This window comes from Phycodurus eques, unplaced genomic scaffold (assembly GCF_024500275.1).
Source record: "Phycodurus eques isolate BA_2022a unplaced genomic scaffold, UOR_Pequ_1.1 contig_54, whole genome shotgun sequence".
In the NCBI taxonomy this organism is placed as follows: Eukaryota; Metazoa; Chordata; class Actinopteri; order Syngnathiformes; family Syngnathidae; genus Phycodurus; species Phycodurus eques.
The window spans coordinates 61,795-84,930 of record NW_026904051.1 but is presented as its reverse complement, the minus strand read 5'-3'; the positions used below and the strand labels follow the sequence as shown (position 1 = coordinate 84,930).

The 23,136-nt window shown below is 43.6% G+C and overlaps 1 protein-coding gene and 2 non-coding genes across 3 annotated transcripts; 2 read left to right on the top strand and 1 right to left on the bottom strand.

Annotated features, from left to right (window-relative positions):
* The first annotated feature begins 346 nt into the window (after positions 1-346).
* Positions 347-537, top strand: LOC133398307 (U2 spliceosomal RNA). The gene has a single exon (XR_009767784.1). It is a non-coding gene; the product is annotated as a U2 spliceosomal RNA (small nuclear RNA).
* A 13,227-nt stretch (positions 538-13,764) lies between these two features.
* Positions 13,765-14,667, top strand: LOC133398300 (programmed cell death 1 ligand 1-like). The gene has a single exon (XM_061669936.1). It carries the CDS (start codon positions 13,765-13,767, stop codon positions 14,665-14,667), a length of 903 nt encoding a protein of 300 aa, XP_061525920.1.
* Positions 14,668-22,692: 8,025 nt separating this feature from the next.
* Positions 22,693-22,764, bottom strand: trnae-cuc (transfer RNA glutamic acid (anticodon CUC)). The gene has a single exon. It is a non-coding gene; the product is annotated as a tRNA-Glu (tRNA).
* Positions 22,765-23,136: the final 372 nt, after the last annotated feature.

The window sequence follows — 23,136 nt, the reverse complement described above, 5'->3', positions numbered from 1 at the left end:
AAAATGCTATTCAGCTTGTGGCCACAACATTATACCAGCAACCGATTGTTATTAAAAATAACTCATTATTTCTTTGGTTGTTTAAGACTTAATACACGGCTAAAGGATACGCGTGAATCTCCGCATTCTATTGGATCGAAGTGGACCACGTGACCAAGGTACCCGAGCATCTGACAACATGATTTCGATATAAACGTTGAAAAACAACACGGTTGACATTCGTTTCATAATTGTTGTTTGGCGTGTTCATATGTTACTCATCTGTGATTATCACGTCGATATGTGCCACCATAACTTTGGCTTGTAGGCTGGAGAATGAGGTCGTCTTTTCTGGCGTTATGTTGGCATCGCTTCTCGGCATTTTGGCTAAGATCAAGTGTAGTATCTGTTCTTATCAGTTTTATGTCTGATATGTTTCTTATTTGGGGACCATATATTAAATTGATTTTTGGAACTGGGAGATGGAATTGGGGCTTGCTCTGTCCACTCCACGCATCGACCTGGTATTGCAGTACCTTCAGGAACGGTGCACCCCCACACCTTGGTCAAAATGAATATCAATTGAGCCGTCAATCCAAAGACTTGAACTATATTTAATGCAGTGAACAGAAGGTAAACAAGTGACTTTCAACTCTGGGGTCTGTCTGTTATTCTGACTTTCAGTATTGTACGGAGGCGTATTAAGTTTGGACATGGAGCATCGGAGAAAAGTGACACGGAATGTTAATTCCTTGTTCTCTGTAAACAAATACACAGAGCAGCCCAGTCTGGCTGGTGGACGTCATGGCAGGCAATATGACTTTAGCGGTACAGCAAACCCATTTGAAACTGCATTAAAAAATATAATATACTGTCCATGTTTTTTATATTAAAGTGGTCACACATGTCACTCTCCTCTTTGTCATAATGTTTTATGTGATAAAGCTTGAAACTAATTTATTCAAGATTATGATTATAGAGTCATCATTATGTTGTCCAAGTTAACAATATGCAGAATTATTTTTATCCTGTACTGCAATCACTGTCCTGCGGTCATGCGATTGACAAAGTTTTAAAAATATGTAAATGCTGACAAAATTGGGAAAAATTGTTCTGCAAGTGACTTTCTATAGGTTGGCAGCTCTCTATACCATTTCGACACCTTATTGGTTTGTACGCGATCCATCGCACTTGCGCAAGTAACAAATCAAACAAATCGAAGACAAATGGTCACACGAGGACATCGAGAGCAGATGTGCAGCCGAGGCCTGAAAATGTCCGTGGCAGAGAACTCACACCAAAAGTCCCAACCGAGTCCCAGCAGCAAGGAGGTTGATAGCCAGCCAACACTTGTACATCTGTGGCCGGACCTGGAAGATTTTTTCCAAATGGCTGTATTGCCAAAAGAACTCCTGTTGAATGCACTGTGCTTAATTTATTCCCCCCCCCCACCCCCCCACACATTACTTTTATTCAAGTCATTTTGAAACTTATACTTTTACACATTTACTTGACTAAAAAGCTTGAATTGATACTACAAATTCTTCTTTAAACCCTAATATCTACTTCTACTTGAGTAATGAACGTGAATATGTTTGACGCCTCTGGTTGTCAGTTTGTGTCCACTTGTCTCGCTTAATTGCTGCAATCCAAGGTTTACGACACGCTTCGGGTTTTTGGGATGAAAGGCTTTAAAAGCGCAAGGGATCCTTCTTATCCAATTCGTTAGTACAGCCGATAATGCAACAACAGCCAACGCGTTTGCTTTCGAGACTTTATATCTGGTAAGACTTGAAATTATCGCTAAACTTGAAATTATCGCTAAATAAAAAACAGTGTGCAGGATGCAAGATACAAAAGAGCAGAGGGAGACCCAGAAGAAGAGAGCCGATGCGGTTTCAGCACTTCTTGACATGTCAAACTGTGTGAATGTTTCCTCAGTACCAGGTAAATATTGAATTCATGTTTGACATTTGAAAAGTTGTCTGGTGGGCGGCCAGGCCACACATATAAGCGATGGTACAAAAGGTTGTAATTGGCATATGTGGCTGGGTTCATGTGATTGAGCTTAGCCCCAGTTTCAATTCCTGGTTCAACCACCAGAGGTCGACAAACTAAATTAGATCATAAAGTAAGAGTCGCCAGGTCAAGCATAAGTCTTCTCATATATATCAATGCTATTAAAACCCCTTGTCATAGTAAACAAACACATACTGAGGTCAACTGCTTATATAATCAATTGCTTGATTTTATATCCTTGAGATAATTTTGATGATTCTCTGTGATGTTATAATTCAGATGTTCTTTTGGAAATCAGTGATAAAAAGTACAAAAGTACATCAAGCCTGTAAGGCTGTTATATATTATTTTGATTTTTGTATTACTAATGTACAATGCTTTGGAACAGCTTTTATGCAAAGATTATAACCTGTGTAAGGTTGTCTCTCTCAGGCAATGAAGCACACGAATGACCTGTTGAAATGCATGAGAGATTTGTATTCACATGAATGTATAAATATTTAACTGATAATTAACATATACACATGTATTGCAGAATGCTTAAGAGATTAACGTGAAGTGATGAAGTGTATTGATTGTGTTCAAGACATATGAAATATGCTTGTCATTGAATGAATGTATTAAAGCGCCTACAAGACATATGAAATATGCTTGTAGTCGATAGTATTTACTGTGAACCTATTTTGGGTGAGCAAAAGGGAGGTCAAGTCAGGACACTGAATGAGTAATGGAGAGATAGGTGCTTTCCACTTAGGTCAAGTCAGGACACTGAATGAGTAAATGGAGAGATAGGTGCTTTCCACTTAGGTCAAGTCAGGACACTGAATGAGTAATGGAGAGATAGGTGCTTTCCACTCAGGTCAAAAGTCAGGACGCTGAAAGGCTGGAACCGAGGTTATAAGAATCCCCCACACTGACAAACGGGGCTCCTTACTCTCTCGAGTTAGGGAGACACACGTTCTTTTTCCCATCGCAATGCTCAGGGACAAGCTGGCAGGAGGACTTCATTTTTGAATCCTTCTTATTTAATTGGGTAAGACAAAAGGGATATTATAATAAGGTAACTAATAGAACCTCTATTGACATTGCGCGAATAAGGGAAAAGGGCTAGTCAGCTGTTCAGCTATTCTTATGTCCAAATTATCTTATTATTAATTGGCATTACGGCTCCGTAGGACTTGATCACTCCTTAAAAGCTCACTCAAAAAGGTAAATACTTATTTTGTGATTTATTACTTTTGAACAACTTCTATTTCTTTCCATTTTTATTATTCTTATTATTGTTCATTTTATATCACAAACCCCTACTGTCATATTATCAATTTAACCTTATGTAAATACCTTGCTTTAATTCTATTCTATCTTTGTCATTCTTATAATGAGAATTAATCTCGACCTTAACACTCAACCTCTTGTAAGTGATTGAACTTCGACGATACCAATACCACCGGGTCGTATTACTATTCCTAAAAGAGTAACTCATCCAAATCACTTCGGCTTAATACAAACACCAATCCGTACGGTCCTAACAAGGACTGTTAAATTTACTAGGTCTTTAACAAGTGCCAACGATTTTTAAGGGATGAAGCTGCCGTAAAAATGGAGTACTCATTTTAATTATCCTTTCACTCGGTGCGGTTACTCATCAAGGGGTGATTAGTGAGGGCAGACCAGATTGGCTTCCTAGAGTAATGGGCACAAAGCTTGGGAAGCGATACTCGTTGACAAAATTTCATGTCAGACGACCCTGAACGGGCACGAAAGTAGTATCTTTGAAGAACATTGATTCATGAAAAAGGACTCTTATGTACGGGTCTAGAGTGTACTCGTAACAAAGGAGATAGCACTGTTTCCTGTCTAAGAAACGACAACCAGCCCCCCTCAGGAAATCTCACACTCTAGAGTGAGTGGGAGAGCCCGTTCAAAGTGAATGGACATTATCGGCGACCTGTTGCTCTGGTCGGCCGTGAAGCTACTGATAGCGAGTTTGTTAGAGCGTGCTGCGAGGCGCTCAAGGGAGGGAGGGGCTGAGTTGAGGGATGGAATAAGCAACCGGTTTAGGAAAAACAGGGCTTATGGTTAAACTGTATCCAACCAACTAACCGAGAAAGAGAGACTAACCAGGACAATAGTTAGCGTCGGTACTTGTCTTTCGAAAGCTACCTAGTGGTAAACTAGATTATGAGTTTGAACTATGCTCTAGGATATCTAGGCTTCCCGTGGTGGCTGCGGATACCCATCGTTTGTGTAGGTTACGTTAGAGTTCCATTTTTGACTCATTTCCCTTATTCCTTATTATCCTACTGGGGCGTACCTTTGAACATTTATCGCCCTTTTTCCATAATAGGAGACACTTTATTCCAGTTAGTCGACTTTGGTATTCCCTTGCCGTAGTCCCCTTTTCCCTTGCCCTTCCTTTTTGCCATGTTAGACAGATTTTGATTTTTCCACCAACGAGAATCACTTTGGTTTTTCTTCGGAAGTGGACAGATTTTGATTTTTCTGCCAACGAGAATCACTTTGGTTTTTCTTCGAAAGTGGACAGAGTTTGATTTTTCTACCAATGAGAATCACTTTGTTTTTTCTTCGGAAGTGGACAGATTTAGATTTTTCTACCAACGAGCATCACTTTGATTTTTCTTCGGAAGTGGACAGATTTTGATTTTTCTACCAACGAGAATCACTTTGATTTTCCTTCGGAAGTGGACAGATTTTGATTTTTCTATCAACAAGAACTACTTCAGTTTTTCTTCAAGGATGGACTGAAATTTATTTTTTCCTTTTCTTCAAATGAGACTGGACTTCGACTAAACCATACATTAACAGGGTGGGTCCCTGAACGCAGTGAGTAACCATCCCATCGTTTAGTAAAGAATCTTAGTCAATGGGGACAGGTGAAACACTCACGGCTAATTATTCTAAGTGTGTAGAGGCGACGCTAAAAGAGCGGAGCTGAGTAACCAGGAGCTGTAGTACGAGCCCATGACCCTATGCGCTACTGGGGGGTGTCGGAAATAGGCAGCTCCACTCCTACAACAGAAGCGGGCTACGGCCAAGTTAATACGCTGAACGGTAGCGGGCTACGGCCAAGTTAATACGCTAAGAAGAAATGTTTATGAATGCGGGAGAAGACGAGACCACGGGCCCCTCAGAAAAAAGAGAGGCAGTGGAGGAATCGAAGACCCGACCTCTAGGACAACATGAAATACCAATAAGACTCGTGCTATATAACGGGGGCTTGGAAGAATGGCCGCCCGGAGTAAGGAGGATGGTAGAAACGGAAAATCCATCCATACAACCCTTAGAACTCCCGACAACGGTGAAGAGAGCCGTTAAAGGACAAGGCCAGTTTAAAGCAGAGACAGCAGAAGAAACTGGAGTAATGACAATGATAGTAGACCACCCCAGAGAAGACTACAGTCGTAGAGAAGCTCCCCAGTGGATGGAGTGGTGGATAAGGATGATGGAAAGATACAATGTGGTTGAATTGGTTAGCACTTGCGTTGGGTTAGACCCCATAGTAAAAATGCTGGCGAATACAACAGAGATAAAATGTAAGCTGGTGGACAGTGAAAGGGCAAGGGCAGTGCCCAGATACCAGGAACACCGAGATTACGTTCAGAGAATAAAAATGCTTGCGGAAAAAAAGAAAGTGCCGGGTCTCAACACCTTGAGCGAAGAAGACTCATCAGATGTAGATCTGGACACGATCATTATTCCCCAAATGGAAGAGTACCATGAGGAACAAAGCAGAAAGGCAAGGTTGACATGGCAAATGACTCCTCTTATCAGAACAGAATCTTTGCCACCCTTGCCAAAGGAAACCAAGAAATGTAGAGCTGGAAATGGGGTGACTATATGCCACCATGTAGGGAGCCCTTGGGACATTTGCGGAGATGCCCTGGTGATATTCACAAGTAAGAGACTGAGACCCTATAGCAAAACATTTTGGACCGAGTTAGACCTTACAGCAGGAGAAGAATACATAACAGAGAAAGAACTAGAATTACAAAAAAGAGGATCGGACTCGAAAGCAGTTGTGATAACCAGTGGGGGAGATTCATCCTACTACATGATAGTACATGTCCCGGGGGAGAAGTGGACGACAGAAATAGACCTAACACAGTATGTGGAAGAAATGACCGAAGCGCTGGAAAGAGGCATTGACAGAGCTTTGGAAAGCGGAGCCGCTCGAATCGTAATAGATGTGAACGGAATAAAGTTGGAAAAAATGTCATGGAAGCTGGCGGAAACAGCAGCAGTCGGGGCTTGTAAACTGAGAGCATTGACCCCAGTAAGTTTAGCCACTGGAGCTGAATTGGTGGTAGTAATATCAACAAGACAGAGAGGAGAAAGGGTAAATGTGGCAAAAGAAGAGCTGTTAACTCAGATGTTACAAATATCCCGAACTGAGCTACAACTTCAACAAAACCCCACAGCTAAGCCCAAAACACCGCCTCAGCCAGCTCCACAGACAGAGAGCTACCCCATACCGCCGCTGAGAAGGAGGAGGGAGGAAGTAGAACAAGACCCAGAAATACAAAAGCCAGAAGTAGAGGACGAAGAACCGACAGGACTAAATGAGCTGAAAAATGGAGGAAGGGAACCTGGAAGAGGAGTAGTGACTTTTAGTCCAGCTACCTCCACTCCCAGATCGGTAAGCGATTCCTATCGAGCACTTACCTCCACCGACGCCTTTATTCGTACCAAGGGAAAACCCGAAGAGATCACCTAACGAAGCAAGAGAACCATTCGGACAACCGCTGGCACCCGAAGATAGGAGTGGAAACGAGGGGGACCGAGAGGAAGAAGAATGGGTGTGTGTACCTCTCAGGGTCGAACCTGAAGCCGAAGGAAGGGAAGAGGATTTGGAATCACTGACTTCAGAAGCAGCTCCTAAAGATCCTGAGGTTGTTACCTCAGGATCCCAAAGTTGTTACCTGACCAACACATAAAGGAAAGAAAAACCCACAACCGATATTTAATATATACAAAGCCTCAGAGAAACTCGCCAGAGATATACAATTGGGATTTGTCCAGACTCAGGATGGAAGAAAGACTTTCGTACCAGAAGCGGGGCAAAAAGAATATCCATACCCATTTGTCTGGCTAGAGAGAATGGATGAAAACATGACTTTAAAGGTAAAAGTCACATATGGAGAAGCAGCAAATATTCTGCAAACTCCAACGTATCATACGTTAGTGGGACATATGGAATTCACCAAGAATCTCAGAGAAGGCTTCGTGACAATAATGTATGATATGCTACTCAGAAAACTTAAACAAGCGGTATATCAAAGAGCGCAAACTGAATTAAGAGCTGAAGAGGACTTGGAGGAAGACGCGGGGGCAATAACGGCCCCTGTTAACTCTGCACATCAGCCCTCCCAATACATAATACCGCTAGGAATGACAACGGTTGGAACTAACTCCATGTATCAACCAAACAGCACGGAAAGAGATATGGAAGAATTTAGGGCTTTGAAGGAATTGGTCCGGCCAAAGACTCAGAAAGAAACAGCCAAAGACTATTTAATTGAGATGTGGCCAATGGTCAGAGAAGCTCCTGGAGGAGAAATAGCTAAGAAAATATGGCTACAATATATTATTGCCAATCCCATAGGACCCAATGAAACATCACAACAAGTCTATGAGAGATGGGTGGATGGTGAAGATGAAGACGAAGAAGCTCACATAGTAAGAGCTAGGGAACAACTCAAACAAGGGGTCACATTATTAAATGTATGGCATAAAACAAAACAGGTCATAGCTCCAAGCAGATATGTTAAAGCGCTACGAATGATTGTAAAAGAAATGGGAAATGAAGCGACTTTCGTGAAAATGGCACCGGATCGCACGGCCCAAAAAATTGAAGCGTCCATTAAGCAGTGGGATCGACTGACTAAATTCTACGGCGAAAAGAGGAAAGCGGCACCAACTGACTACCGCTCGCGCGGGAATAACCAACAGTCAAACCAGAGAGCGACGCAGTCTTCCCAAAGAACAAACGAAAGTCAGAAACCAGCTTCCCAGGCAGGACAACAACAAACGGAGAAAAAGAAAGAATTTGGAGCATATATACCAAAAGAAGAATTCCTTAAAATGACACCAGAAGAAAGGAAGGCCCATCTTGAGGCTCGCAAAGCTGCCGCCTCAGGGGGGCCCAAAAAGTGATGGAAACCGAGGCGCGGGTCACCCTGGAAGGAGTCTATCTGACAGGGAAGGAGCTCTATGCAAAGCTGGAAGGAATACCCTATTTGGTGGACACCGGGGCCGAGGTGTCAATGACCCGTAAAACCTTGAGAAAAATTGGACACCTAAGAGTGAAAGTAGCTGATGGTTCTATTACCGAAATGCCAGGTGGAATTTGGAAAGGAATTGTGTGGATTATGGGACCATACAACCTATTAACACTACGAGATTTAGAAGGGCTGAATAAGCCTAGGAAAAAAAGCTAAACTGCAATAAAATTATGGAAGAAGCTGAAATTGACAACAGTGAGGGTGGGACCCACCAAGATAACCCCAGAATATGAGTGGTATAAACCAGGAGATATCCCGGCAGTAAAGACCCAACAAATTCAAGAATCTAATTTGTCGCCAGAAGGAAAGAAGAAGTTAAATGAAATAATGGAGGAAGCCTCCGTAGCCCACTTTAAAAATGACTGTGGAGACCTAGGAACGAAGTACCTCCACACAATAAGTGGAGGAGTGCACCCGGCGGTGAGACAATACCCTCTTAACCCGGAAGCAGTAGCTGAAATGGCAATGATAGTGAAAGAATTATTGGCGCTTGAAATAATTCGGGAAGAACCAAATCCAATAACAAATAGCCCCATTCAGGCTGTCAAAAAGCCTCAATCGGTAGGAGGGGGATTGAGGCCAGTTATCAACTTTAAAGCTCTGAACCGCCGAACGGTGGCTAATCGAGCCAGCCTCATAAACCCCCAAGCGTCCTTAAAACGCTGAGAGTAAAAAAGTATAAAACATGCATCGACCTGGCCAATGGATTTTTCTCCTTAAGAATTGCCAAAGCATCGGAAGGAAAGACGGCATTTACACATAAAGGGAAATCATACGTCTGGCAGAGACTACCCCAGGGATACAAAAACTCCCCAAATGTGTTTCAATCAGCAGTAATGGACGTTTTGGAAGGATTGCCAGTCACGATTTATATAGACGATATATTCATCGCAAATTATACAGAAGAAGAGCATTTGAACCTCTTACTATCTGTAGTTCGAAGAGTGACAGCAGCAGGACTGAAACTCAATCTGAAAAAATGCCAATTTGCAAGGTTCCAAGTGGATTACTTGGGGTTCCAAGTGTCAGAGGACTTGGGACTTTCAAACGCTTATCGGCAGAAGATTGAACAAATCCTACCCCCAACGTCCAAAAAAGAATTACAGAAGATACTCGGACGATGTAACTATGTTCGGGATCATGTCCCCCATTATCAAAAGTATGCAAAGCCCCTTTATGCCCGTCTGCGGAAAAATCCCGAAGAAGAAAAGTCTAAAAACTGGGATTGGTCAGCAAAAGACCAAGAGAACTTAGAAGAATTAAAGAAAGCAGTGAGAAACGCTGTACAACTAGAACCAAGGAGTTTGGAAACAAGATTGATTGCAAAAGTGGAGTGTGATGAAGACTCAGCTATGGTGAGCGTCAGTAACGAAGGAGCTGGCTTGGTGACTCTATGGACTTATACCCTGAGCAGTGTGGAAAAGAAGTTTCCCCGGGAAGAAAGGGAACTGGCAGTCCTAGCCAGGTACTGGGGTACGTTGAAGGACTTGGCCCAGGGACAAGGAATAAAGGTCATCACACAAAGCCAAGTCCATCGCTTTTTACGGAAAGACACCATCGAAAGCACGAAGGCAACCAATGTGAGATGGGGGAGATGGGAGGATATCCTACTGGACCCCGATTTGGAAATAGGACCAACAACTCCCTCGTCAAAGAAACGAGTGAGACCAGAGGTAAAAGTTGAAAAACCATACGAATGGATTCTCTATACTGATGGGTCGAAAAAAGGTGAAGACCAGTCTGCCCACTGGGGCTTCATTCTTAGACAAGAGGGAGAAGAAAAGTGCCGTCGCAAAGGCATAACCCCTGGCAGTGCCCAAGCCGGGGAAGTTAGTGCAGTAGTAGAAGGACTGTTAGAAGCCGTAAGGCTGCACGTGCGACGAGTAAAAATAGTAACGGACAGTCACTATTGTGCACAAGCTCTGAAAGAAGACCTGTCCATTTGGGAAGAAAATGGATATGAGGGAGCGAAGGGCAAATCAGTAGCCCATACAGAATTATGGAAAAAAATAGCCGAGTTGAGGTTAAATATGAAAATAGATGTTGTCCACCAGAGAGCCCACGTTAAAGACGGGGCCCATTGGAGAGGAAATGATGAAGTTGATAGATACGTCCAAGAGAGGAGATTAGTTGTTGTAGGAGCAGACGGATGGGACAAGACCCCTGGAGGAAGAGTGGTCCCAGACGAGTTTGTGCGTGAGATTACTACGGCCGTACATGAAGCGCTAGGCCATGGAGGTACCTTACCCACAAGAAAAGAACTGGAAAGACTGGAACTTTGGATCTCAGATAAGAAAGTCCGAGCCGTGTTGCGAGAATGCGAGCAGTGTAATAGATACAACGCAGGACGCCGAGGAAAGCGAGCTGAAGGATTAACTATCAAAAGCACTGTGCCATGGGCATCAGTCTGCATGGACGTGGCAGGCCCCATGGGAGTGAATGGCGCGAAAGGTGAGAAGTACCTAATCGTGCTAGTGGATTCAATGTCAGGACATTTTGGATTAAAAGCAGTGCGGAAAGCTAATGCTAGAAGTGTGATAAAGACATTAGAAGAGGGATGCATGTGGCTAGGAATACCAAAAGAGCGAAGGACTGATAATGGAACACATTTCCAAAACGCAGCGGTGGACAGGTGGTGTCAAAAATGGGGAATAATTAGAATTTATTCACCGCCTTACACCCCCCAGGCTAATGGTGTAGCCGAAAGAACCATTGGTTTAGCTAAAAATTGGCTAGGAAAAAATGCTAATGGAAGAATGGAGTGAAAGATTAGTGGAATTAGTCAAGGACTTGAATGGGAGGAGCAGGACTGGAAGGCCATCCCCCTCAGAGGAAGTGAATCAACGCCCCTTTGTCGCCCTCGACATTGGCAGAGTAAAGGAAGAGACAAGTCCCCAGAAAGAGAAATGCCCATTACAAGAGGGACAGCGAGTATGGGTCAAGTCACATTGTGCATCCGACGAGCAAGCAGTGAAGACCAAATATGAAAATCCTGACATCGTAGAAGAAGTATTGGACAGAAACACAGTGCGCCTCAAGGAGAGAGGGATCCAAGGGGTAGAGCAGCTTAAACCAATACCAGTCGATTCAGCTAGAAGCCGAAATAGAAGAAAAATATGAGTACTGAAGTGGAAGAAGAAGTTCCGCCTTTTGTCAAGTTGGCCATGATGAAAGGTGTTGTGGTCACACGGAGGACTACGAGTGGAATAATGGCTGGAAGAGCATTAAAACTTTTGGAGAATGCTAAAGAGGATATCTATACGAAGGAATTGAGAGTTTGTGTTGGCGCCAGGTGAATCAAGACTGTGTGTCCTGCGGAAGAACCGAATCACAGGCGGACAGGAGACATGAGATGAATCGGAATTGGACCGCAGGATCCCCGACCTTGGAGAAATTGGGACCAGCCAAGGTACTTGACGCTTACATTTGTGAAAGATGTAGAGTAAGAGATTTGCCGAGGTTAAAATTCTATGCTCAATGGGATTGGAACCCAAAAGAAAGTGAAGAACAGAAAAACTGTGAATGTTGGTGGAATGGAGCAATACTACTACATTGCGACCACTGCTGGAGGAGAATCCAGAAAGGAGCATTGATATTAGCTGGTAAGGCAGAGGGATGGCAAGTAACCAAAGCGGAGACACCAATAAGCTGGTTACCTCCCATCTTAATGTCCCCTACAAAAAAGGGGATACATAACAGGAAACTAGATATGGGACTATCGAATCTCCTTAAAATGAATTGGACAGAGTGGGCAGAAGACGAACGCCCCGCAAAAGTAGTAGAACATTCAGTACCAGTATCAACTAAGGTACAATTGGATCCTCAGTACACCTCAAGGAGTGGAACATCCTGGGAAGTGATAATAGGTAATATTTTAGCCAATGAACATATCCCAATAATCTCCTTGCCCAACATTTCACACGCCCGGGAAATGGGAGGAAACGGCTTGTATACCCATCTCACGTTGTTGGACATAGCCACCAAAAGGTTAGAGTATAAAGAGAAGGTTGCCACACTCCAGATGAGTCCCGGGATACCGCACCTGGAGGATCCAGGCCAAACAGCAGTGAAATATTGGGTAGAAGTCAGAGTTAGGGTAGCCATGGTACCCTGTGAAGGAATATACTCCATAGGAATGGAGTTGTCAGTAGGAACAGCTGTCAGAGGAATGGAAAGAGATTTAAGAGGGAACCCTATGAGGGTCTTAAGTGAATTAAGTGGAAGGACAGAATTGTTAACGCTGGCAGAGGAGGCAACGGCGAAATTAAGAAATTGGCAAGAGCCAATCGAGGCTGCCTCAAACGATTCAGAAGACAGCGACGAGGAGATTAATAGTCTAAAAGAACAACTTGGGAAAAAGAAGACAAGATGCCCCCACCCTGGTTGTAATGGGGAAGGGCATATACTGCCAGGAAGGGCCAAACATCAGTCGCTCAGAGGATGCCCAAAATATAATGAAATATGGCCCAAGAAATACCACAGTCCGAGATGGAGGAAAATAGGACAAGTAATGGAAGCGAGGAAAAGCGCTTCGAAAGAAGACGAGGATTGGACGCCAGAAAAGACCAAAAAGAATAAACGACGGAAACCAACCGCGAGGAAATCCTCCCCAAAAAAGGAGGAGGCACAGGAGACAGAGGAAGACAGCCGAACACAAACGAGTGAGGTTAGTGAAGAAAAATCTAAGATAAAGCTCTCTCATCTGTGGAAGAGGCCAAGCGAAGAGTTAGCTTCGTCGTCGAAGGAGAATTAAATAAAACTAAAAGAAGAGAATTAAGTGCGCGACTTAGAAGATCGTGTAATTAGATTGGAAAGGCAAAAGGTTTCTATAAAAAATGTAATTGGAAAAATGTTGTTGACAATTGCAGGAATTATACGATAAAGAAGAAATAATTAGGTTGAAGACAATTGAATTATAAGTGCCACCCCTTAAAGGGGAGGGGCCTATGTGAAAGTGAATACATATAATGGGATCGAAGCAAGGTAACTGGTACCGAATCCCTAAAGCGGCGCCGGCCCACACAGCATAAGGAAGAAAGAAAGGAATGGATCAACTGAATACCCTGAGAGCTCGCACGACTGACTTAGAGGAACAAGCATCAAACCTAGCAGAGGCGTTAAGACTCATGCTGACTGCACTACAAGTAGTACAACAAGGACAGGAGGAGATAACGGCTCTCGTGTTGCAGCATCGAGCTGCATTTATAGAACAGAAGCCCTTTCTCACCAATTTGGAAGAATTTATAGAGAAAACAACTGAAAGGATGATTACTCTCGCAGCCGAGACAACTGACCTGTCCCACAGGTTGGACGAAGTAGAAAGACAACTGGATCATTGAAGGGGATAATTGCCCGATTTCACGAACCTCACAGACATTCAAACTATAAGGGAAAGAGCCAGATACCCCAACCGAGGAAGCAGAGAAAGGTAAAAATAATATTTTGCTGGGAAAAATAAATATAAATGAAGTGGATTAATATCTTTATTTTGCAAGTCATGATCCAGCCATGTCTTCAGGTCATGTTAACCACCACTGCGGAGCAGACCTCCTATCAGGCCGAGTTGGGAGGAAATGTGATAATGGGCTGTAGGTTCTTCCCCTTGTCTCAGCATCCCTACGAGGACTTGACGGTGTCTTGGCACTGGACCTCGCAGGCTCGGTCTCGAGAAGTGTACCAGATGGAAAAAGGACAGGAGTTGAACTCCTCCCAGCATTCGGATTTACGAGGTCGCGCCAGGCTGCTCACCAGACAGATTAAAGATGGCTGGGCGAAGTTGCAGGTAACCAGGCTTCGCATTAATGACACGGGAACCTACCAATGTAAAATAAGAACAACAAATGGAGCTGACTATAAGGATATTAAGTTATCAGTGACTGCACCATTCAACAAAGTGACCAAAGACATTTTTAAATCAGCAAAAGAGGATAAGCTTGTGCTAACCTGTCAGTCTGAGGGCTATCCAAAATCTAAGGTCACCTGGGAAGACAATCACCAACAAGGACTCAACGCCAGCACCACCGTTGTGGTGACGAAAGACAGCCTCTTCAGAATCACCACTCAGATACGGGTGGCATCATCGCAGAAAAATAACTACACGTGTAGCTTTAACAGTAGCGGCTCTTCTAGGTCTTTTTTCATTCCAGAAGACACACAACTACAGAAAGGGAATCAACGCAAGGTAGCTGTAATTATTGCAGCGGTTGGCGCAATTATTAGACTTGCACTAATTGGCATATTGATAGTGCTAATTTACCTGCACCAAAAAGGCTTTGGAAAGAATATTGAGCCCGACTGGGATTCAAGGACCAGACGAATATTCAAGTTACCAGAACCAACCTCGAACTCGAGGGCGGAGCGAGTGTAAAAAGGAAGTGAGATTGGAACAATTAAAAGGAAGGACTGCCAGGAGAGAGCAACAGTCGCAACCAAGAACAAGCATGACCGAACCCAGAGCTGAGGAAGAGATTGAATGCAACAGACTAACTAATCAAGGGGACAAGGAACCAGGAAGGATGGAAGAGGGGAACCTTTACACTCCTAACCCGCATTATGACTACTCCTAACCCGCATTATGATACTCCTAAACCGCATTATGATACTCCTAAACCGCATTATGATACTCCCCAGCCAGGAACTGTGAAGAACCCCTTGTCACAACATCAAGAGGTAAGACAACCAGTTCATACTTATCACAACTTAGGACGGGAGATAGAACAAAAAGAAAATGCATACGAGACACCGACCGTAAAAGAATCGGAAGAAACCATGTATGAACAACCCGACCGAGATGAAGAATGGGATGCATTCAGGCAAGAGGAAATACCCCGTTATAACACACCACGAACATTTTGGCTCAGATATAGGAGGAGAATGAAAAGTATCGGGATCTTGGCGGGCGGCTGTATCATCATGTATGTCCTACTGATGTTAATGACGAACCTTAACACTCGGTATGAACTCAAACAGAACAACCTTTTGGATTTGACTACTATCCGACACGGAACAACAAAGATAATTAATCAAACATGTTGGAAAGTTCGCCGAGTACCGTCAGTAGAATATAGGAAACAGGATAATAGATCCGATTCAGGCACAAGATTGGATACCCAAGGCGGCCAACAAGGACATCGTTTCCATAGCGGCACCCGTGAATCGTACTTGCATCACTGTGCGCCCAAGCTGGGAACCATGCTGGAGCTGTTTGACTTTCACCTGTGCAACCCAACCATCGATGGTAAACGACAGTCAAGTATCCTCAACCACTGAACCAACAAAGGTAACACCGAAGCCTTGTAGAAATAGTTTGGAAAGAAGAGTAATGAAAAAGCCTCAGAGGAAGCGACGCTCCACGGAAGATAAAGTTGAGGAATGTCAGCAGAAGTTGAGGCAAGGAACGCCTTCTCTACACCCCCGTCTATGGAATACTGGTGAGAAAACCAACAGTTCCTACCATTTCCATGTATTGACCTACAGGGGAATGTATCTCCAGGAAGACAATTTTGCACCGGAAATTGTAAGCCTGATTATCCAGTCTGTGGGTAATCTACAATACCAAGGAATTGAAGTAGACTACGAACCCTGGCTGAATAACTCCTTAACATGGATAAGACCAGTGCGTGCGTCCAGATGGATTGCTGAGAGGAAGGAATCATCATATAAGTTAGTACCGCGGGTGACGCGATGGTATTATCAACGACTTCCTACCCCAACGGATTTACTCTCAGTGCCCGACAGTGATTTCCACAAACTGGATCAATGTGTAGCTCTGAGGGTAGTTGAGCAACTTCATGGAGAAGAATGGACAAAGGGCACCTCACCTAGATGTCCTTTGGAAGAAGAAATAGGAGCACTTTCTACCAAGTGGACTTATAATTGTACAAGCCTAAAAAAGAATGACATGGTCAAAGGGATTTTGCAAGCATGGAAAGAATACCACACGAGAGACGAAACTAAGACTTGGTGGGGTTTTAACGAGAAAGAGTTACAACAGTTCGTGATTCCGTGCTTAAACAAAACGCAAAATTATTGGGTTAAGTATCAGTATTTGGCAACAGTATACTCTAAGGAACAAGATCTGTGGCCTGATTATTCAAGACTAAGGGGTGGAGGAGTTGATCTTTATGCCAACCCCAGACCCTGGGTAATGACTTGTAATAAACCAAAAAATAATTGTACTATACAATTAGCAAGACAACCGTGTGACGGTGTACCAAGATTTAAGGAACACTGCAGGGATAAATATCCAGATAAAAATTACGCTACTATAGAGGGAGCGGTATGGATTAAGAATAGCCAGAATCAGTGGATACGACATGAGGCTAAAAACAGACAATATTGCACGCGATGGAAATGAAAGAGTAGGGAAGGTTCTGGGGGAAAATATCAAAGAAGTCGGCATAGCCCTAGTCACAACTGCGGTGGAGATTGTGAGAGAAAGCATAGATATAGGTTCTTGGCTATTTGACCTGGCCAAGGACATAGGATGGTGGCTGCTATTGGGACTTGCAATAATAACTGTGGCTGCAATAACTGTGGCGATCATCAAAAGAGGACAACAAGGCAAAAACCATGCCTGGGCAGTACAGAAAGAGGGGGACGCTTCCAAAAAGAAACGTCGTTGAAGAGGTCTACATGCAGCTGCGCAAGAAGGGGGCGGAGCCAAAGCGGAAGTGTCTGATGGCCAAGGATGAAGAAACCAAGGAGGGGGTGGAGCCTGTGCGAGTATAAAGGCTGGCACACGCCGCCGTCCTCCTCAGTTCCAACTTCGTGGTGGAAGAGTGAGCATCGAGCCATGGCGTGTTCTTCATCCAACAATGACACTTATGATAGACCAGGCGCTTTGCAGAATGTGAGTAATGAACTTCAATATTGGATGATTTTAGCAATATGGGTGATCTATTGCTGTACTGGACAATGGCATTTTAATCAAGTGACTCGAATCATCATTTGTGCCATAGCAGTAGTTAAAGTTTTAGTTTTAAGATTTGTGTATTGTACTTATACCTTGGGACTCGGCATGTTCGTTGTGTATATGCATGGCCGAATAATAATAGATTATAAAACACCCAAAGGCGTAATAGAGACATTTTTGTTAACAGGCTGGATAGTCTTAGACGTAACATCAATGAAAGCCTTTGAGATCATTTATGGAGCAGTGGTGTTGGAAGGTATACTGGCAATAGCCATGGCCTTATATGTGATGAACCTAGTTATTAGCCTTCAGAAGAATAGAAGTAAGAAGATATGGATTTGGCGATTGGCTAAATTGATAGTATGGGGAACCATTTGGGGTATCATTTCCATTCTTCTTTGGATGCGTTCAATTGATCAATTAGTTCTGATTACCTGGTTCTTCACATACTCAGCCTTCTTTACCCTCCCACCTCGAAACTCTGCTGCTCGGCAAGTGACATCCCCCTCACTGCGGCGCAGTTTGAGTATACGCTCGCTTAGTAGAGATAACACAATAACACGACCTCCGGGTCAGGTGACTTTTGTAAGGGACCGGGATGAGGCCTAGGATCCCCTTCAATTGATGATTTGTGTTGACTATGTGTATGTTTACAGAAAGTAATTACCCCGCGGTGTGTCCTTTGTGGGAATGACTCCCTTCGATCCGCGTGGGTCGTGGGCAGTTCCTTCCTGGGACACTGCTGCTTCCCTTTGCCACTTAGTTCAAAGAGGGAAGTCTGGCTTGTACCTGATGGGATCTACCTAAAAAAGGTGGCGCGAGAACAAGGCTTCCTCACTGATGACTGGCTGTGGCTGACCTTTGCTGATCTGGCAACTAAGGGTATTATGACAGATTCTGTTTTAGGTGTACCTTTGGTACCCCTTGTGATTCTGACCGAAGACGGCCATTATCTGGGTCGAGTCTATCCATTGCTTCGCATGGCTTGGCGCCTAGCTAGCGGGGGCTACCGTTTCACATTCCATATGAAGGGTGGTTCCTGCATAGCAGTTAGCCCCGTGACACAACCACCACCGGACCAGGGTTTGGCCACCACCACTACTGCCGACCATCGTTCGGACCGGGTGTCTAGGCCTGAGGCCCCCGAGCCCAGTGCCGCCCGACGAGCGCCAGCGGTCGGCAGCATCGCACCAACCGCACGTCCACCGTCTCCGGGGGAGGTCATAGATGTGGATGAGGAGGAGGAAGAGGAGGGGGAAAGTGTATATGACAGCTGGACTCCTACCTCTCCTCCACCCACCACATCGGTGGTTTCTGAAGCAATATCTCCTTGTCCGACTACTCCCGGGACGCCTAGTGATGTGCTGGAAATGCTGATGGATGTGGTGGTGAACCCTGACTGTCTTGACCCAGAACCAGCTGTGGCAAGTGGCGTTCAGGAATGGACGGCTATTGTCAACACGTTCAGGGCTACCATGCGTCAAGGACCCAGTTCATAGTGGGGCTGGGTCTCAGCTCAAGGAGGGGGTGTCGGGTGGGCGGCCAGGCCACACATATAAGCGATGGTACAAAAGGTTGTAATTGGCATATGTGGCTGGGTTCATGTGATTGAGCTTAGCCCCAGTTTCAATTCCTGGTTCAACCACCAGAGGTCGACAAACTAAATTAGATCATAAAGTAAGAGTCGCCAGGTCAAGCATAAGTCTTCTCATATATATCAATGCTATTAAAACCCCTTGTCATAGTAAACAAACACATACTGAGGTCAACTGCTTATATAATCAATTGCTTGATTTTATATCCTTGAGATAATTTCGATGATTCTCTGTGATGTTATAATTCAGATGTTCTTTTGGAAATCAGTGATAAAAAGTACATCAAGCCTAATAAGGCTGTTATATATTATTTTGATTTTTGTATTACTAATGTACAATGCTTTGGAACAGCTTTTATGCAAAGATTATAACCTGTGTAAGGTTGTCTCTCTCAGGCAACGAAGCACACGAATGCTCTACGAAGTAAGCACGGACCTGTTGAAATGCATGAGAGATTTGTATTCACATGAATGTATAAATATTTAACTGATAATTAACATATACACATGTATTGCAGAATGCTTAAGAGATTAACGTAAAGTGATGAAGTGTATTGATTGTGTTCAAGACATATGAAATATGCTTGTCATTGAATGAATGTAATAAAGCGCCTACAAGACATATGAAGTATGCTTGTAGTCGATAGTATTTACTGTGAACCTATTTTGGGTAAGCAAAAGGGAGGTCAAGTCAGGACACTGAATGAGTAATGGAGAGATAGGTGCTTTCCACTTAGGTCAAGGCAGGACACTGAATGAGTAAATGGAGAGATAGGTGCTTTCCACTTAGACAAGTCAGGACACTGAATGAGTAATGGAGAGATAGGTGCTTTCCACTCAGGTCAAAAGTCAGGACGCTGAAAGGCTGGAACCGAGGTTATAAGAATCCCCCACACTGACAAACGGGGCTCCTTACTCTCTCGAGTTAGGGAGACACACGTTCTTTTTCCCATCGCAATGCTCAGGGACAAGCTGGCAGGAGGACTTCATTTTTGAATCTTCTTATTTAATTGGGTAAGACAAAAAGGGATATTATAATAAGGTAACTAATAGAACCTCTATTGACATTGCGCGAATAAGGGAAAAGGGCTAGTCAGCTGTTCAGGTATTCTAATGTCCAAATTATCTTATTATTAATTGGCATTACGGCTCCGTAGGACTTGATCACTCCTTAAAAGCTCACTCAAAAAGGTAAATACTTGTTTTGTGATTTATTACTTTTGAACTTCTATTTCTTTTCATTTTTATTATTCTTATTATTGTTCATTTTATATCACAAACCCCTACTGTCATATTATCAATTTAACCTTATGTAATCACTGAAATAAATACCTTGCTTTAATTCTATTCTATCTTTGTCATTCTTATAATGAGAATTAATCTCGACCTTAACACTCAACCTCTTGTAAGTGATTGAACTTCGACGATACCAATACCACCGGGTCGTATTACTATTCCTAAAAGAGTAACTCATCCAAATCACTTCGGCTTAATACAAACACCAATCCGTACGGTCCTAACAAGGACTGTTAAATTTACTAGGTCTTTAACAAGTGCCAACGATTTTTAAGGGATGAAGCTGCCGTAAAAATGGAGTACTCATTTTAATTATCCTTTCACTCGGTGCGGTTACTCATCAAGGGGTGATTAGTGAGGGCAGACCGGATTGGCTCCGTAAAACTAAAGGCAGTGAGCACACCTAGGCGAATTCATCTCGACACCGGCTTAACAGCTCCTCGTCCCCTCGCGCTCACGGCGTTGGTGCCGGCCCGGGGGAAAATAGGGGGGAGCTCGACCCTTTAAACGGAGAGTCGGTCAGGACATTTCTCCCGATTAGTCCTGCGGGTAAGCGAAATCTGATAAAGTGTACACTGTTTTTAGGACACGTTTTGAGACTGAGTGAATCTTTACAGATGAAAACCAATGAAGACATTCACTCTCATGATCTTTGCAGGAAAAAATAGCAGAACTGAATGTTGAAAACCAACATGTTTAAGAAGAACTTGGTAGACTTCACAAATAAACTGTACATCTCGCATCCCTGCCGAAAGGAGTTTGCAGTTTAGAAGATCACCTCAAGTGACCGCGAGCTGCAATTTTATACTGGGTTACCATCTAGAGCTCTCGACGTGTGGTTGTTCTTCATTCTGTTGTTGTGTGTTGCCAACATGGAAAGTAATGACACCAAATAGCATCTATCTGTCTCACAAAGATCTTGCGTAACGCATCAAAAACAATTATTTCTGACATTCTAAACCAGGGACTTTCAAAATTAGCAGAGAAACTAGCTTTCTTAATTCAGTGGCCAGAAAAGGATTGCGTATGAAGCAATATGCCAACTGTATTCAAACAATCCTACCCTAAGTTTGGTATTTACAGTATTCAAAGTCCTGGTCCATAAACATCACAATACACACACCAACCGGTGATGTTTCATTTGTATCAAAAGCTTTTGGTGGGAGGACATCTGGCAAGGTGATGATACAATGGAGTGGTTATCTTGAAAAATTCCAGTGGCAATTTTGGGACCTGGGCCTTCAGTGACCTCATCCACCTCTTAATAACACCGTCACGTCCCAAAAATAATGTGCAAAAATACAACACATGTAGAACTATGTGTGGCATAAAAGAAGAGACAGAGGCTTTCCCCATATTTGAGGATGAATGCCATTATTACTGAAGCAAGAAACAGTTACCTTTACATTCCAATCCGTCACCTCCAAACCGCCATAGAGGTTGTCGTGTATACAACGCAATATAACAGTTCACAATCAATATTTATCTAATAACATGACAAAAACATTAAACGTTGTTTTTGTTTTGTTTTATAATCAGGGCAGGAAGCCTGTTTCTGCCAATTAGCCTAGCCAGTGATTATTTTATTTATTTTTTTACTGCGAGAAAACATTTTCCGCCAGTGGGATTACAAAAAAATGCTTGTGATCTTCCACGTGTAGTGCCAAAGCCACAAGTTGGAAAGAGGCGATACAGCTTTGCAGTTCTTTACGGAATAGATGTCATTATTGAAGACTACTTCAGGCGTGGATTCACAAACTGTGAAATATGAGAGAAACAGTTTTTCTGGAGGACTCTCATAGTATCCAAGTCAGCCCCCGGACCTGGGAAGGAAAGCTACAGAAGAACCAGTTGTGGAGGAGATGAAACAAGATGGATGACGCTCAAGTGGCAGGCTTCATTCGACCATCAGTTGCAAACGTCTGGCAAGCAACACGGATACAGATGGTTGCACCAAAAATGTTGGACGACCGGGCCAGCGTGCAGGCGGGGGAGGGACTTAAGTCAACTGAATAGACTGCTGGACTGAAGAACTGATAAGTGATTCATTCGTTGATCTTTGTTCGCGATGCGTAATACACGACTGATTCGTTCGTGAATCATTCGTTGAAACTTCATTTGTGATCCGCTCAGGAGCGATGTACTCGTACGATGAGTGCACATGAAAACAAGCACACATATTTAAAATAAATGTAAATTCATTATCAATGTATATACGTGCCCATCACGATTGCGTAATGAGCATGTGTGGTTGTTCTTCAGTTGTTTCAGCCTCCAACAGGTAAGGCCCCTCCCCCTCTTACTCTGGTAGGCTACGTGCGCGATGACCACCCGCGATCAAACGCCCACGAGTGACGCAAACCGACAAGTCGCTGTTGCGTGTGAATGCGGCATAAGTCGCAGTTTTGTAGTGTCGTGGCTATCATGTTCCCTTCATATGAAAAAGGTCCATGGGTAGAAACAAAGACTCCAGTTTGCACTGGCTTGTGCCCCCCATTGGGCTGCATTAAGAGAGGATTAAACCCAGGTCAATGCAAATCACAGTCTATGTTGAGCAACACGTGACCAAACTGGTTCAACAAATAATGTTCCCTGACCGGGAATCGAACCCGGGCCACGGCGGTGAGAGCGCTGAATCTTAACCACTAGACCATCAGGGACTTCTTGTGTAGTCAACAATTGTGCAAAGATTGACATATCTTTTCTTTGGATGGGTTGATTCTTGTCTCTGTGACCTGACTTTGTGAATTACACTTTAAGCAATGAAGGAATACTTACATATTATTTGATATGTGAACAAATGAGCGGGTTTATTTTGATATGAGAAAGCGTAAACCCTCAAAGTGTGTGTGTGTAGGTGTGTAATTTATGGCATTTTCTTATGGAATGTCTTTGTGTATTAAGAACATAACTCTTGCTGTGATTATTATTGTTTTGCTGTGATTAGCAGCAGCATCAGGGGTTGAGGTCACTAGCAGAGGGGTTATTGAGGGACTGGGTGACCCCATGGTGGCAGTGAAGAGGTGGTGCTG